Source organism: Galeopterus variegatus, unplaced genomic scaffold (assembly GCF_000696425.1).
Source record: "Galeopterus variegatus unplaced genomic scaffold, G_variegatus-3.0.2 Scaffold230, whole genome shotgun sequence".
In the NCBI taxonomy this organism is placed as follows: Eukaryota; Metazoa; Chordata; class Mammalia; order Dermoptera; family Cynocephalidae; genus Galeopterus; species Galeopterus variegatus.
The window spans coordinates 367662-386435 of NW_007726341.1; the positions used below are offsets into that span (position 1 = coordinate 367662).

General features: G+C 34.2%; 1 protein-coding gene across 1 annotated transcript in view; it reads right to left on the reverse strand.

Annotated features, from left to right (window-relative positions):
* VTA1 (vesicle (multivesicular body) trafficking 1) overlaps positions 1–18774 on the reverse strand; it is a 76257-nt gene that overhangs the window by 15388 nt on the left and 42095 nt on the right. The window contains exons 5-6 of the mRNA XM_008566245.1: positions 14514–14622; positions 4558–4737 (exon numbers count right to left, since the gene is read on the reverse strand). Of these exons, the coding sequence (XP_008564467.1) occupies positions 4558–4737; positions 14514–14622 (289 nt within the window). The remainder of the gene's footprint in view (positions 1–4557; positions 4738–14513; positions 14623–18774) is intronic.

Below are 18774 nucleotides of genomic sequence, written 5' to 3' on the forward strand. Positions count from 1 at the left end.
ACAACCCTCTCACAGTTCAATCTGTATATCAATGCCATTCCTTGCTTAGTAATTTGTATTTTTGCCTAAATTAAAATCCTCCAAGCTGTTTTATGGAAAAGGCATAGTTTTTGGTCAGCATCCTCCTTTAACTTTTAAATGCTTATTTATATAACTCCATATGATATAAATAAGCAAGAATAACAATACCAAAATGAATTAACAGGGGGAAAGTATTCAGTAATGCAATAAAATTTCATTTGAGCAATATTAAAAAAAAAAAAAGGTAGCCTGCATCTTATTAAAAGTACTGTGGTTGCAGCAATTCATCTAAGACTTGAACTGACAACACAGACTGCTCCCCAAGACGCCCCTGGCAGCATTGGTAGATGACGCCGCTTCTTGTTTGTCTTGAAGCACTGAGGCAAGACCTGTCCTCTTGGCAGCCATCATGAGCATGTTCCCACTGGGGCCTAGAGCACTGGCTCAACACCAGCTACTACCTGTTAAGTTAGTAAAATGGTTTTTAGTTTATGCTATTTATTTATTGAGATGCCCCAAGCTAGTTCTTTTTCTTTTCTTTCTTGATTTGGATAGGTCTTATTTGTCAATTTGCAAATGGGTTACAGTCCCCTAAACTATAATATGCTGGAGCGAAGTGACCACCAAAACACTACTGGGGAAATCAGAAATGTGTTAGATATTGCTTCCTGAAGTTATTTCATAGAAAAGAAGTGTTAATAAGTTATTTAATAGAAAAGAAGTGTTAATAACTTCTGCTTAATTTTTAGGTAGATGCTTATATAGCGTATTAGATGGGACTAATACACATTGAAGAGTGAAATATTACAGGATTTCTAGTTAAGTACTAAATTGTCTATTGACTAAATGCAATGGGAATTATGAAAAGAAAAACATGGGCACTGCTTAAAAAAACACTAGAGAAGACTATTCACAAAGTGTAATTAAAGAGAACACTGAAAGAAAGTAGGATTTAGAGAAGGAGAGAAAAAGGAGGAGAAAGACATGCTACCTGTGAGAAACAGTGCGAGCAAAGGTAAGAAAACAGGAGGACTGGGTTGAGTAAAACTTCAATGAATCATGGAAAACAGCATTGAGAGGCCAGACTATCAACAGAATATCAAAGCCTAACAGAAGAACTCAAATGCAGTACTTCTGATACAACAACAATACAGCTCAATTTTGATCTACGTATGAGGTGAGATGCTTTTACAATTAAAAGGCTAGCATTAATTCTAACATAATTCTATTATTAAATCCAATTAGATTTTTTACTAAGAACTTCTTCTGTAATATGTGGACTGTAAAAACTGTGCTTCAAGAGAAAGAAAAAAACCATATACTATATCACCTACCAGTGACATCTGCAAAGTGCTTAAAGCACAAGAAGCCAACACATTGCCTGTTTAAACAATCACTATCCCTGTTCTCCTCGCACCCTCTTTGCTTTTTTGTGGAAGAACTAAAAATCTGAAATTAGTACATATTATTCTTTTCAGCTATCTTACGGATTTCCCTTTGATAAAAGTGCATCCTGGACCTTTATATGAGAGAAAGTAAATCATTCTTAAAGTGAGCAAGAGGGAAACATCTGGAATATTTATAAACTAAAAACACTATTTCATTTTTTTTTTCCTTTTTGTCTTTTTTCATGTCTGGCAACGGATCACAACCCTCAGTGTCGCGCCTGTACCGGACCGGGACCGGCAACGGAATCGCAACCCTCGGTGCTGCACCCGCACCTCGCTCAGCCAGTGAGCGGGAACCGGTCTGTATGTGGGATCTGAACCCTCGGCGGGAGCACTGCTGCACTCCCAAGCGGCGCACTGTAGCAGTGCGCCACCGGGCCGGCCCCTATTTCATTTTTTATTGAACCGATTTTTTTAACCATTTCAAATGTAATAGAAAAAAAAAAAATCTGGGGGCTGAGAGGAAGAGATTCCAACATCTCACATCAATCTTAAGGGTATATATACTATATACTATCAAAAAAGTAGGTTTTGACTTGACATGATTTTAGTTCCTTAAAGGAAGGAACATAGAAGGGAGGTGGCAAAAGCATTAAGTCAGAGAGACTTGGGTTCAAACTCTAGTTCTGTTACCTACTGGATATGTTTTTCTTCTTGGGATAATTGCTGAAGCAATATCTGATATAAGTGCTAAAGGAATAAGTGTGTAAATCAGGTATGATAATTATTTAAATGCTATATCTACAAAAATATATAAAATAGCAAGACAGGATCTCATCCTACAAAAGTTCTAAGGTTTTTAGTTTTATTCCCTCCTCTGAGGAACAAAAGAGGAAAAAAAAAAAAACAAAGGCTTATGCCCAAATTAACTGGATTGAAATAAATTGTTCATGTCAGAAAATTTCCTAACAGACACAACCTCACAAAAATCCTAACCAGGAGATATTGTCTACATATGAAACTACCAATATCTTATCATTTTTGTTGTACAAAAACAGCAATTTCATATGAAGCAACTTAATATAGCTCTTCTACTAAAAGTGTGTTTTCTCTTTCATATATACAGAGTATATTTATATATAAAATATTTGTACATGTATATTATACCACAGCTCTGCCCTAAGATATGATGGTACTTCAACAAGTTCATGGAAAAAATAAAATTAAAAGATAATATGAATCATTTCATTAACTTTTTGAAGTACCCTCATATACTGTCTAAAGCAATACCCCTTTGGCAACCTTTCTATAAGGTTAACATCCTAGCCCCAGATGTAAAAACTTCTCTTGATTCACAAAATAACTTTAAATGTTCATTAACTTGCCATTAAATACCTTGTCTTTCTTTTGGCGCGAAATAGGAAGGAAAGGGGGGGGGGGGGAGAAGCAAAGGAAGCCAATTTGCCAAACAAAGATTTTGTATTAGGCATAGTACTAGTCAATTTTTATACTCTTTTTCCTTTAATAAACAAAATAACCATGGGAAGTAAGTATGATTAATTTCATTTTAGAAAGAGGAAATATCCAGGTTGAGAAAAATTGAATACCAGTTGAATTTGTGGTTCAGCAAAGAGTAGAAACTAATAACCAATATTATTTAACTCCAAAATGTGATTTATTCCCACCTGACCCCTCTAGAATGCCTGTGTCTGGAACTCTTATCAGTGTTTAAACTTTCGAATATAATGTGAACAGTATTCATCTAAAGCAAATACACCTAAGTACCTGGTTTTGTTTACTTTATTCTACCCTGGAAACAATGAATATTTCTAAAAGATAATACTTAAAACTGTGTTCCATGAAATCTCACTTGCAAAGCAAATTCAAGTTGGTTTTTTAATTAATGTCATCACATAGACCATAAAGCATTGAAAAGTCAGGGTAAAATATACCACATGACACCACAAAAGAGATCAGTGCTAAAATGATCACTTTCATCAGTAATCTTAAAGACAAAATATTAGCAATATCTGCAGATAATATAAAGTTGAAAGTTTTAAAATAGGAAGAAAAAGACTAATCATAACTGCTCCTACAATGGTCAAAATAGAAAACTTTTAAATGTTATTCAACTTATGAAAAATAACCTAAATGGCTTGGGTAAAATGAGGCTGACAACTGATAGCCAATGAAGTAATGGTGTGTTATATAATAGAAGCAGTAGAAATCATGGCTCAAAGGATGACTCTTATTTCCTTAATTTATTTTAAAATATTTGTATAGTTTTTTTTTTTTACCATAGGGCACCCTTATGCTGAGATAAGAGCAAAATTTTAAGAACAATTCTTAAAAAAAATTAAAATAAATTAAATGTAAGATTTAAATAATGGTTGTAAATGGCCTTCTACTTGGAAGCAACAGTGATGTCAACAATACAAGTAAACGGAAGACTATCTGCAACTTTGTGAAAGTCCCTTTACTGACAGACTGACTACTGGAGATTGTTTTGTCAGATCTTTTTCTGTGAAGACATGCACATATACTACTGATTTATTCAAAGATAGTAGATATCTCTTCCCCATTTTTTTAAGTCACACACTTGTAATATTAAAAAAAAAATAACCTGAACTCTCTCTTTTACCTGAGAGTCCACTGCCACTGAGATTGTATACCTCAAAGCCTGTACCCCATCATCAATAATACCCATGTGGAGGGCAGAGGCAGAGTCCTAGGGGAATGAAGCAAGAAAAATCTAATCTTGCTATCACAGTGGGATCCTGACTGACATCCAATAATAAACCACACTTGTCTCAGTGCTATTCTTAAGCAACAGTAAAGGGGAAAGAAAGGGAAGGGAAACAGCAACACTTATGAAAAACATAAAAACTAGTTATAATAATAAAATATAAAGTTAATAGTAATTAATCGATACACATAAGTACTTGTCACTTCTTAAAAAACTAGAATACAACTAATATTAAAACTTCAGTGAAAATAATTTAATGTTTTCTGGTGGGTTCAAATGGAATTTAAAGACCTTATCATACTTCATGACTATCATTATGAGGCACAAATACTCATATGATAAAAAGTGCAGTTCTTATTTATGAAAAGAGAAATCAAAAAGTGTTAAGTTTTAGTTTCCTACCTGGGCTGTGAGGCACTTCTGCTGGTGTGTTAGCGGGAGCGTGTGCACCTGGAGGAATCTGTATTCCAGTATAGCTGCTTGATGGCATGTTGCTTGGATCATAAGTTGAAGATGATGATGATGGCTGAGGTGGGTGTATGGGCAGAGAGGCTGCTCCAGCATCTTCATTTTCTTCAACATCTATTATATAATATACATACAATGTTAAATTAGGTATTTAAAAATATAAATGCTGAGTAGTTTTTGTATCTATACAGAAAGGAGTGATAAGATACTTTGTTTTGATAAGTTTTGAAATGTAGACTTTTAAATATACTATATTATCATTAGCTAAATTTAAAAACTACCTGAGAAAATTAAATTAAATCATAATTAGCCACTTTTGGGAATCACAGTAACTTAAAATAATAGAAAAGCAAGCTAGAGCTATAGATTTTTGAAACAAAATAGATTTTAGTGTTTTCTATCAAATTTTTAAATAACTTTTTTGTCTGATTATAAACATATCACATATTCAATGTAGATAATTTTAAATAAACAAAAAAGTCAAATTTACCTACCACTTTCAGACAGGCAATTTACTAAGTAAACTTGTGGACGTATTTATACTTTATATACACTGAATCATTTCTGCCTATATTAGAGAATTCTAATACATTTATACATTCTGAGAAGGAAAAACAAATCCACCATGAAAAGGCACTAGACAGTGACCAATAGCTGGTACTAAAGTGAAGATGAACCCTGGGAGAGAAAATCTCACTAGGTAAGGTTTGATTTTATGCGTTTTTTTCCTGCTGAGCGTACTCAGATTGTGCAAAACAAAAGAAAGAGCTGTCAAGAAGTGAGTCTTGAAATGTGTGTACAAACCCCAACTAAATACATGCATGCCCATGAATTATGCATACACACTCAGGGAAGACTCCAGGCAGCCCTGGAAAAAGAAAAAATTTAAAGCTGAAATAAAGAGGTACAAAGTTTGAGATCAGATAAGTTAACTGCCTGCCAGAAAAAGAGTCAAAACTTTGCAGAGAAAAATAGCAGGATGCAGAGGAGCTACAATATATTATCAGTAATAAAAAAATCATCAGAAATATGGGGGGGAGGGGGACCAGGGGAGAAAAATGTGGCCAGAGTAAAGAGAAAAATAGTCTATAGAAAAAGAACTTAAAATGACCTAGATATTGAAATAAGTAGGGGGAAAAAAAAAAAAAAACCTTTAAAGCAGGTACTATAAATATGTTCAAAGCCATAAAGAAAAATATGGCCATAATGGAGGAAAGATAAAAAACTCACCAGAGAAAAGAAAACTATAAGAAGGGAATAAAAACAGATGGGACTAATAGAAAACAAATGACAAAATAGTAGGCTTGAATCTAGCTACAGCAATTACATTAAATGTAAATGGACTGAAACCTATTTCCAAGGCAGGTGCTGAGAGACTGAATAAAAAAAAAACAAACTATTGCTTTTTACCAGAGTCACTTTAAATACAAAAACTCAGATATGTTTAAACTAAAAGGATGAAAATACATATACTAGATAAATTCCAGTAAGACAAAAGTTGAAATGATTAATTTTAATAACAGACAAAACAGAATTAACGACAAGGAATATTAGCAGAAATAGAGTGGAACATTTCGTAATGATAAAAAGGTTGCGTTAACAACAAGCAAATGAAAGCTGGGGTAGCTAACTTTAAAATCGGGCAAAACAGAATTCATGACAAGGAATAGTGAGATACAGTGGGAAGTTTCACAATAATAAAAGAGTTAGTTCCTAAAAAAAATTAAACAATTATAAAGGTACATGTGCCTACTAAAATAACAGAGCTTCAAACTAAACAAAAACTGACAGACCTAGATGGAGATTTTAATACCCATTTGTGTTTCACATTCACGGAACACCATACCCAAATAACTGCAGAATATATTCTTTTCAGTTGCACATTGAGCTTTAGACAGAACATATGCAGGGCCATGAAACAAATCTTGGTAAACTTCTTGCAAAGTATGTTCTCTAACCAAAATGGAACTGAATTAGAAATCAATAACAATATCTAAAAACACCCCAAATATTTTAAAATTAAACAACATCCTTCTTTTTTTTTTTTTTTTGTCTTTTGTCCTTTTTTTCCGTGTCCGGCAACGGATCGCAACCCTCAGTGTTGCCCCCGTACCGGACCGGGGACCGGCAACGGGATCGCAAGCCTCGGCGTTGCTCCCGCGCCTCGCTCAGCCAGTGAGCGGGAGCCGGTCTGTATGTGGGATCCGAACCCTCGGACGGGAGCGCCGCCGCGCTTCCCAAGCGGCGCACTATCCAGTGCGCCACCGGGCCGGCCCAAACAACATCCTTCTAAATAGTCCATTACTCAAAGAAGAAATCACAAAGGAAATTAGAAATATGTTGAATTCAATAACACCAAAATTAATGGGATGTTGCTAAACCAGTGCTTAGAGGAAAATCGATAGATTTAAATGCTTATATTAGAAGACGTGATCTGATTAGCCCTATATCTGTAGAAGAAACTGAATTGTTAAAAAAAAAAAACCTCCCTACAAAGGAAATGCATGGCCTAGATGGATTAAGTGGTGAAATCTATCAAACATTTAAGCAAGAAACAATTCCTATCTATGCAAACACTTTCAGAAAATAGAAGGAGGGATCACTTTAAACTTGTTTTATAAGGCCAATGTAACCCTGATACCAAAATCTCACAAAGACTTGCACATAGACACACAAATGCTTAATATTAGAATCAAATCAAATCTAATATTAGATCCAAATCAAATCAAACAATATATGCCTCATTATTACTAATTGAGGTTTACTATGGAGTACAAAGTGGGTTCAACATGAAAATCAATCAGTGTAACTCATATTAACAGAATAAAGAAAAACCATATGATAATTTCAATAAATGCATAAAAAATACTTGACAAAATTCAACATCCACTTATGACAGAAGTTCTCAGCACCCTAGGAAATTAAAGGGAAGTCCTCAGTATCACACAGGGGAAAAAATAAAACAAAACAATGGATATATTTATTACCCTAGATGCAATAAGCAAGAAAAAGAAAGAAATGGCACAAAGATTGGAAAGGAAGAAGTAAAACTAGCTCTCCTTGCAGATGGCAGGATTACCTACTTAGAAACTCCCAAGAAATTTACAAAGTAACTACTAGAACTAATAGATAAGTTTAGCAAGGTTGCAAGATACAAGATCAGTATACAAAAATCAATTGTAATTCATCAGAAGTAAAGAACTGGAAAACTAAATTAAGAAAATAATTGCACTGACAAAAGAGTGAAAACACATAAAATACCTGGAAATAAATTTACCAAAAGAGGTACAAAATCTCTGCTCTGAAAAATATAAAATACTGCTGAATGAAATTAAAGAAGGTTTAAATAAATGGAAAGATATACTATGTTCACATATCAAAAGACTCAGTATTGTTAAGGTATCAATTCTCCCTAAATTGATCTATAAATTGAATGCAATACCAATGATAATCCCAATAGCTTTTTTTAAAAAAAACAAGAACAACAAAAAAATAAAAAACATGATTCTAAAATTTATGTGGAAACTCAAAGGACACAAATTAGCTAAGATAATCTTGAAAATGAAGAGAAGAGTTAGAGGACTTACACCATCTTACTTGAGATTTACTATAAAAAGGCAGCAAGGAGCATGGTACTGACATAGGCCAGAAAAATATATCAATGTAACTGAATACAGTCCACAAATATAATCACATTTACATATTTACATGGTTTAATGAATTTTTGGCAAAGGTACCAAAGGAATTCAATGAAAAAAGTTTGTATACAATGTCATACAATGAAAGTTTGTAACAAATGGTGCTGGAATAATAGGACATCATTATGTGGGCAGGGATTGGGGGAACCTGAATCCTTACCTCACACCACACACACACAAAATCCAAGATATATCTCAATACTAATAGTAAAAGCTCAAACTAAATCCTCTAGATTAAAAAAATAGAGAGTATTTTTGAGGTAGAGGTAGGTAAAAGATTTTTTAGGACACAAAAAATAGCCATATGATTTAAAAATTATAAATTATACTTCATCAAGATTAAAGACTTTTGGCAATCAAAAGACAGTTAAGGAAACATATGGGCATGCTTCCAGTATGGATCTGGACATCACATCTCAGGCACGAGTGGTGATAGTCAGCTTTGTACCCCATGAACAGTCATAATCAATAAAAAACAAAAAAAAAGAAAACATGCAGACAAGTGATAGACTGAAAGACATTTGCAAAACATGTATTTGACAAATGACTATTTATAATTCATAATTTATAAAAAGACAAAAAGCCCATTAAAAAAGATATAAAAATATTTGAAAATAAAGCAGAGGGCACCACACTATCCAAGTAACCAGTTAACATAACTTATGTTTCACCAACATCATACGCTTTCAATGTGAGGTAGAGAGGACACAATGTCATTCTGGGTTAATCTTGCAAAAGTACATAACCTTAGTTTAATTATGAGGCAACACCAGACAGGCCCAAACTGAGAGACAGTCTGCAATTAATTGGCCTGTAGTCTCCGAAAACATCAAGGCCAAGAAACACTAGGAAGGTTGAGGATCCATTCCAGATTAAAAGGATTAAAGAGACATGACAACTAGATGCAGTGTGTGACCCCTGACTATCTTAAAGGAGGAAAAAAGAGCTACAAAGGTCTTTGAGTCAAGTGATCAAATTTGAATACGAATAGAAATTAGATGCTAGCAGGGAATAAATACTATAGTTCCTGATTTTGATAAGTATACTGTAGTAAAAGAATGTCTTTCTTCTTAGGAAATATATACTGAAGTACTTAGTAAAAAAGCATGTCTACAATATATTTTTAAATACTTAAAAAAATATCATATATATAAAATGATATCCTCTTCTGAAGCCACAGCCATTTCTGAGGAGATATTGCCAAATATCTAACTAACACTAGATTATAACATTAACACTAGATTACATAAAATTACATACATTATATGATTTTAAAACATAACTTGATCTCCTTTGTTTCCTTTCCTGTGGAGGGGGGATGGGAGAGGTGAGGAAAAGAGAGGAGGAGAGGAGAAATGAGAAAGAGGGACAGAGAATGAATGAATGAATGTTGAATCTGGGTGAAAGGATATGGAAATTCCTTATACTATTTATGACAGCTTTTCAGAAAACTGACATTGTATCAAAATAATATAAAAGCAGTTATTTAATGATCTATTTTTATTTTTTATATCATGAGTTCTATACAATGTCTATTCCAATGTCATCATGCTGTGGTATACAGCTAGTACTTAATACACATTATACTGTTTTAAAAAATAAGTATATTGCTCTTTTGTTCTTAACTAAATTAACTAAGGTACAGAATCTATTACATTCTACTGGTTTTACTAGAAATTCAAGTCTAGAACAATAGATAATTAGATCTTTGTTAAACATACTACCTTTTACACCTATAATACCTTGTAAGAGTTAATGTCATAACATTTAACAATCATATCTCCTCAAAAACAGTTTATGCCTCTGTAAGAGGATGTCATTAAATCTGAATGTGTATGAGAAAAGTCTTCTTTAAAATCTTGAGTTGTTTGTTTTTTTCTCAATGTAGTATTATATCTTGTTGTGCTTTTAAACTAACTCTTACAAGAGCTGCAGAGGCAAGGCTCTCTGGCCTGGAGCTTTGGGGGCATGACCCCTACTGGGCAGAACCACAGGAGTGTTACCACTACCCCAGGGGGTCCAGAGGGCAGAACATGAATCAAAGATTATTCTCACGCCTTAAACTCTAATGGAATTTGCCTTGCAAGGTTTTGGACTTGCTTGGGACCTGTCACCCATTTCTTCTTTCTTATTTCTCCCTTTTGGAGTGGAAATGTCTACCCTACGCCTGTCTCACACCATACTTTGGAAGCACATAGCTTGCCTGCATTCACAGGTTCATAGCTGGAGAGGAATTTTGCCTTAGAATAAATCTTACCTCAAACCTCAAATCTCACCCGTTATCTGATCTGATTTAGATGATATATAGATGAGAATTTGGTCTTTAGAGTTGACATTGGAATGCATTAAGACTTTTGGGGGCCCACCACAACCAGGTAAGCAATGAAGTCAGTTGCCCACGGTTCTGAGACAGGGGCCGTGGGCACCAGCTCCCCCCTGCAACTCCACAACATCTTAGAATGTACTTATTAGCCATGTGTGTTTCTTTGGGATGTGTGACTTATCTGCTCATGTCCTTCACCAAATTTCTGCTTAGATTTTTCTAATTCATTTTTAAGAGTTCTTTTTGCATTAAGGATGTAAATCTTTGAGTGTTAAATTTGTTCCTTCTAACTCAAAATTTGATATGTGATGTTTTCCTTCATTTCTATGTTGAGAAAATAATTTTGTATCTAAACAAACAAAAAAAATACATTCTTTTTTATGGCTGAGTAATATTCCATTGGGTCTATATACCACACTTTCTTATCCTGTCATCCACTGATGGACATTTAGGTTGGTTTCATATCTTGGCTATTGTAAATAGAGCTGTGATGAACATGGGAGTGCAGGTATACCTTCAACATGATGATTTCCATTCCTTTCGGTATATACCCAGAAGTGGGATTGCTGAATCATATGGTAGTTCTATCTGCAGTTGTTTGAGTAAGCTCCGTACTGTTTTCCGTAGTGGCTGTGCTAATTGACAGTCCCAACAATGTTGTTGAAGAGTTCCCTTTTCTCCATACCCTTGCTAGCATTTATTACTCTCAGTCTTTCTGATAATAGCCAGTCTAACTGGGGGTGAGATGATATCTCAATGTGGTTTCGATGTGCATTTCCCTGAGGATTAGAGATGTTGAACATTTTTTCATGTACCTGCTGGCTATGTGTGTATCTTCCTTTGAAAAATACCTATTCAGCTCCTTTCCCCATTTTTAATTGATTATTTTATTTTTAATTTTTACAGTGAAGTTGTTTGTGTTCCTTGTATATTCTGGATATTAATCCCTTGTCAGACATATAGCTTGCAAATATTTTCTCCTGTTCTATAGATTGTCTTTTCACCCCATGATTGTTTCCTTTGCTGTACAGAAGCTTTTTAATTTGATATAATCCCATTTGTTTACTTTTTCTTTTGTTGCTTGTGCTTTTGGGATCTTCTTCATAAAGTCTTTGCCCAGTCCTACATCCTGAAGTGTTTCCCCTATGTTTTCTTCCAGGAGTTTTATAGTTTCAGGTTTTACACTTAAGTCTTTAAGCCATTTTAGTTGATTTTGGTATATGGTGAGAGGTATGGGTCTATTTCATTCTTCTACATATGGATATCCAGTTTTCCCAGCACCATTTACTTAAGAGTCTGTCCTTTCCCCAGTGTATGTTCTTGGTACCTTTGTCAAAGATCAGTATGCTGTACGTACCTGGGTTGATTTCTGAAGTATAATTTATATACAGTAAAATTCATGCTTTTTAGGGTTAGTTTTGAAAAACTTACACATTGTAACCACCACCATAGACACAATATAGAAATATTCCCACATCCCCCCCCCAATTTTCCTATGCTCCTTTGTAGTAAATTTCCTTCCCTTGCCTCCAAGTGCTCAATGATTTGATTTTTATCCCTACAGTATTACATTTTCCAGAACGTTACATAACTGCAATCAAACAATGTGTAGTCTTTTGTGTTTGTGTTTTGAGATTAGTCCATATTGTTGTATATATTAGCAATTCATTGTCTTTAATTGTGGAGTAGTATTACTTAATTTATTGTGGACCACCTGGATGGTACACAATTTGTTGAGCACTCACAAACTGATGGCATCTGGAATATTTCTAGTTTTTGGCAATTATAAATACAGCTGCTGTAAACATTCATGTACTGGTCTTTGTGTGAACATACATTTGCATATCTCTTGGGTAAATAAATAACTAGGAGTGGGGCTGCTAGGTATTATGTTAAGTATATGTTTGGTTTTATACAAAACTGCATCCCCGTTTCCTTTTCCATAAGAAATGTATTAGAGTTCCACTTGCTTGATATCTTTGCCAGCTCTTGGTAAATTTTCAGCTTGTTAAACTTTAGCCCTAGATTCTAGCAGCTGTGTAGTGTATCTTGTTGTGGTTTTAATTCTTTTTCCCTAATGATAAAGTTTTTAGCATCTTTTCATGGATGTATTTGCCACCCACTTATTATTAACTGATATATGGAAATACTCAACACAGCTGTCATGTCAGTGCATAGTTATAAAACCTTATACATACCACCTATGCAGAACTGCAACTTAATTGTCATTTGAAAACTTGTGAGGCAGCACACATATGCAGAAAAAAATCACTATAATGGGCTAAAAGTACAAACATATCATTTATTCTGTGCATAGTCATGTACTGGGCACTGACTGAGTAAACATACCCCCCAAAATCTAAGGAGACAGATTTACGTAGAAGTATAGTGCCAAAGCTCATCCCAATACCAGGGCTAGTTGATTTCACAAAAGATATCTAAGGAAGCATTTAAAGAACAGATAACTCCAAGGTTATTTAAATTGTTCCAAAGTATAGAAAAAGACTAGAAACTTTCAGATATTTATAAGGTAAGCTTAACATTAATGCCCAAAATGAAAACCATAGACCAATTTTACACATGAATATCAATCCCAAGATTGTGAATGATAGTAGTAGTAGTAGTAGTAAATTGAATCCAACAATATAATAAAAAAATAGTTTATCAATGACCAAGTGGGGTTTACTACACAATCTAAAGTTGGCTCCATATTAGGCAATTTTTTAAGAGAATTCACTATAACAATAGACTAAGGAAATGAGTTAGATTCAGGTTGGTCAACTATGGCTAGTGGGCTGGCTGCCTGTTTTTGTAAATAAAGTTTTACTGAAACACAGCCATGCTCATGTGTTTACATATTGTTTATGACTTTTGCACAATACCAAAGTTGAGCAGTTGCAACATACACTCTTGCATGGCCCAAAAGCCTAACACATTTACTATCTGATCCTTTAAGAAAAAACTTACCGCCCCTGCATTAAATGACCATCTTCACAGATGCCTGGAAGTTTTATAATGGAATGCAAGGATCATTTGGAATTTTCTCAGTTCAGAGAACAGTGATTGTTCTCTTTGCAAGTCTATTTCCCACATGTCCAATCAATAAAACAATTAAAAAATGTTTTTCCTTTTGTTTTCCATCACACATTAACTAAAAGGGCAAGTAAAACAATAAGTCTTTCATTTTTTCATGATTAAATTTTGTAAAACTCACTATGTGATGGTTAAATTTTCCTGTATATATTAAGGGGGGAAAAAAAAAAAAAAAAAAAAGCCAAGTGAAGACCAGTATGTATATTAACAATTGTGTAAAAAAATGGAGAATATATATTTCTTTTAAACTCATAAAAAGTAATCTCTGCAAAGATATACAAAAAAACCTAAAATCAATATTTACAATTTATTTGAGTTTCGGTAGGATCTGTGAAAGTGGGGGATATTGAAGAAATGAGAAATTCACTTTGTTTATATACTCTTTAATTTTTAAACTATGTGGTATTTCTTATGTCTAACCCCCCCCCAAAAAAAAACCCCCACACAATTTAAACAGATATACAAAAAACAATAACAATGTAGCATTCTTTGTGGTTTGGAAACATTTTATAAATTATAAATGGATTGCCTTTCCTATGTGGGATTGAAATCTGATTAGAGATAGGAGACAGTCAAGCCATTTTGTTGACATGGACAGATATTACAGCAGTTTGGTCTTAACCCCTCACTGTACCTAAGTTTATTACTTTACACTTAATTTTCACAGATTTTGGACCTACAGGGGAAACAAACTATTGTTCCTTCTGAAAACTCTGAATAATAATCTACTAAACAATTATGATTTTATTAAACATTTGGAACAGATAAATACATACCATTATCTTCTTCAATTCCAACAGGGCCTGCTTGAGGAGTCTCCCCATTCTTTAAACAATTATGGATATATGTTGCCTTCCATCTTGCATACTTTCTGTGTTTCACGTTCTAAAACAGAGTATTTTTATATCAATATTAGACTATGGTGAAGAAGTAAAAAATAAGCATTTATGATAACCTATATATCAGAAATAAAACTTATTTTTGCATGGTACAGCTCTGAAAGAGTCTGGCAATCTCCCCACCCTAACTCTGGATTCTACCAACTGTCTGGGGCTTGACAGACTTCATGAAAAGCTGTCTTCTTCAAAACACAAAACATCTTTATGGTTTCACATTTCAGAAAAGGTCTGAATAGAAATATGACAGTGTTCTTCCAGCAAAATTTCCAACTGTTATGCACAGGGGAGAACGAGGCTAAATGAAGTTCTAAAATTAAACACAAAAGATAATAATAGATTGAACTATTTTCACTAAAGAGAAAAAAACCTGAACTTTACAGATCTATGAAAACAAAAGAAAAACTGAGATGATGCAGCCATTAAAACAAACACTAGATGGATAGCTGGGCAAACTTGACCTTTTAATCTCATGCGCTATTTATTAGCTCTAAACCTCAGTCACCCCAATTCTAAAATGAGGAAAATAACACCTCATTCATTGGGTTGTTGTTTTCAGGAGAACTGAAAATATCACTGAAAAATCTAATGGTCTCATCTTCTTCCCTGCCTTGAAATGTATGCCACATGCTATAAAAGAAGTCAAAAAATTGCTTTAAAAAATACAAGAGTAAAATCTGTTAGAATTTTAAATGAGCTAGTGATTTTTAGTTCACATTTTCAATTGACCTTCATAACACTATGGACCAGTGGCCTTGGTATCACTTGCTTTTTAGAAATGCAGAATCTTCAAGCCCATCCCAGACCTACTGAACCACAATCTGCACTGTAACAAGATCCCCAGGTGACCAGCATGAACATTAGAGTTTGAGAGAGTACATGGTTTTACTATGTTGAAAACAGCTGCATTGGAAATAGAAGAGTCTTTTGCAAAGATCTACTAATTCACTGATAAGTACAAACACAGCATATGGTCCAGAAACTTAGTTGGATATTTTATATACCACTATATCCATAGTAGTAATTGATGCTACTATGGATAACTTCTACATAAAAAGCTAAAGAAAAAGTTACCTCCAAATTACTGAATTTGTATCATAATTCATTTCCCTTTTCTTATCATACATGCCTCTCATCTGAGGGTACTTCAAAAAGTTCATAAAAAAATAGAATTAAAAGATAATATGAATCTTTCCATGAACTTTTTGAAGTTCTTTCATATATTTCATTTTAAAAAAATGTTCCATACATTGATTACTATTTTCTTCCAGGTATGACTATATTTTGTTCAACTTCACAAACAAGTTTTTCAAAAGAAGTGTCCACATTTAAAGCCTTCACTTCCTCACCATTCAGGTCATTGTAGGGAGAAATTTTTTCTCTTTATTTCTTTTCAGTTTAATTCATATTCCCATGTCACACAAAATTCAGAGAATATGCATGTGCCTATGTCTCCTAATGGCAGGGAGCCAACATATGCAAGCCTGTCCTCACTTTAGTCATCAGTTCACTTGACAAACTGCTCTTGCTAATATCACCAACAGCCTACTCAACACTGGCAAATCCAAAGGACACTTCCCAGCATCATCTTACCAAACCTCTCAGCAGCACATTAAACCCAGAACCATTCCAACCTTCGTGGAACAGTCTCGATTTCTGGTTTTTGTTATACTGTATTCTCTTGCTTTCCCTCCTATCGCCTTTGAATACTAATCCTCTATCCCACCTCCAAATGATCTTAAGTACCCTGTCCTAGCAGAGACTGCAAACTAGTGGGTTCAATTGATGCTGATTCTCACAGCATTTTATATGTCAATTGTTTTGTATATTTAAATACTGGGAAAGTTACAGAAATCCAAACTTTTAACTTCTCTTTTTAAAAAAATGGAAGATCTGGAAACACTGGGGTCCACATTTATTTGGTAATAATTACCTGAGCTGAATAGAGGCAATTTCATTCAGATGGTGTATATTCGTTCATTCTCTCTCTCCCCCCCCCCCGATTCTCCTACCCTCCATCTCTCTAGTTCACACACCATATTAGTTGCCATTTATTATTTCACAGTGGCCTGTCTTCATTCATTGTACTACCTACCAGATTCCTATAAGTATCATGACTCCTGTCATATAGCCTATTTTCTCCTCCCTCCTCACTTATTCCCATGGCTTTAAGTACTACTGATATCTTTATTACTCTTTAGTTTATGTATCTAGCCAGAATTTGCTTCTGACAAATATCTAACTGACTATCTGACATCTCCACTTTGGATGCCTCACATACAACTAATATTAATTTGTCCACAACTGTTCTCTTGATTTCTGTACCACCTCTCCTCCCCCAGGGCACTTCATTCTCTTCAGTCAGATACATGTGGGAGTAAGATTGTTAGCACCTATCTTATCCTTTGCCTCTCTCCTGACTCCTTCATCTAATTCATCAGAAATCCAGTTGATTTTGCTTCTGAAATGTATCTTGAGTTGGTTTTCACCTCTCCATCTTCTCTGCAACAGCCCCCTTAATCTATCTCTTATATTCTTGCCTTTCCTCATACCACATCTTCCTTATGTGGTACTGAGTATAAAATATAAATCTGTTCACATCAATCTTCTTGGTGGCTTCCCAATGCACTTAAAATACAAATCAAACTCGACTTGGGCTCTTATAAGAGTCTGCTCCAGGTGGGCTTTTATGAGTCTATTCTACCTGCTTTATGACTGTTTAACCTACTCTCAATGTCCCTATCTCATTCACTCACTACCTCCAGCTATGGGGGCATCTTTTCTGTTCCTAAACATGCCAAGGCCCACACAACCTGTTCTCTCTGTCTTTTCCTCTTTTTTTTTTTTTCTCACCTAACTCACCCCTATCAACTCACTCCTTACATGTCAGATCAAATGTCACTTCCTCAAAAAGTTTCCTGATCTGCTCAATTTGAAATAAGATTCCCAGTAATGTTCTCACATCTTTAACAATTTTTATCACAATTTATAACTATATATTTATATGTATGTTTATAAAGTGTCCTCTTCTCCCCAAACATACACCCACACATACCCTAGAATTTAAGCTCATTAAAGGCAGGGTCTATGTCTGTCTGTTGTTCATACCAAGTGCTTGGCTTTGTGAACAGCAGATAGTAGTTGTTCAACAAATTATACATGTCTCTGATGTATGATGGCTTAATTGATTCTGACAGAAGCTATTCTGTTCAATATACATTTATTATTTCTGTAGTACCGTAATGAACTATTATTTCTGTGGTAGTGTAATGGACTACCGGGTATAGGAACTTAAATTAAATTTATTATATAATTAGATAGAATGATTTGAACTTTTCTGTGTTGACTTTTTAACCTGCAGAAACAGCAACATCATGGTTCATTCACCTTTTTCTTCCTTCCCTTCTATTCTTTGAGAGCAAAGAACATGTGCTAAAGCACTGAGTTTTCCAGATTATTTTTAATTTTTCAAAATCCTGAATTGGAATGAAAGGTCTACAAGTGCTGGATTATTATCAGATTTAAAAGTCTCTAGGTTTGCATGTCCACTTGAATTCACTATCTGCCAAATGATATTTTTAAATATTCATTAACACATACTCCAGCAATGAAAATTAATAAAGGTAATTACTTATCTTAAATTTTTAGTGGTTTACAGCTTTTCTTTTGGGGGGAATACCTGAGATATAGTTTTTTAAAAACTCAACAGTTTTTTTAAGTTTCAATAAATATTTGCTATTAATTAAGAGCTTTAATAAACAATACAGGAAATAAGTCAATACTGCCCTTAGGGAGCTAATCATCTTGCTATGGATATAGAAGTAAAATACAAAAGAATATTACTATGAAAATACAGTTAGTATGAAGCATTAAACTTTTTTCTTGTAGTAAGTACATGGAACTGTGCAGAGAATAAAGATAAAATAAACGATAACTGATAAAGAAAAAGGTGCTTTAAGTTTGGCCTCGTAGGATGAAGTGGTAAGACTATATTCCAGGGAGAAGAAAAAGTATGAGCAAAGTTAGAAGGGCAGAAATAAAGGAAATACTGGGGGAATGAAAGTAATCATTTTGTCATAGGTAGGAGGTACACATTAAGGGCTAGTTGGGTAAGTAAGATAAATCCAAGACAAGATTAAAG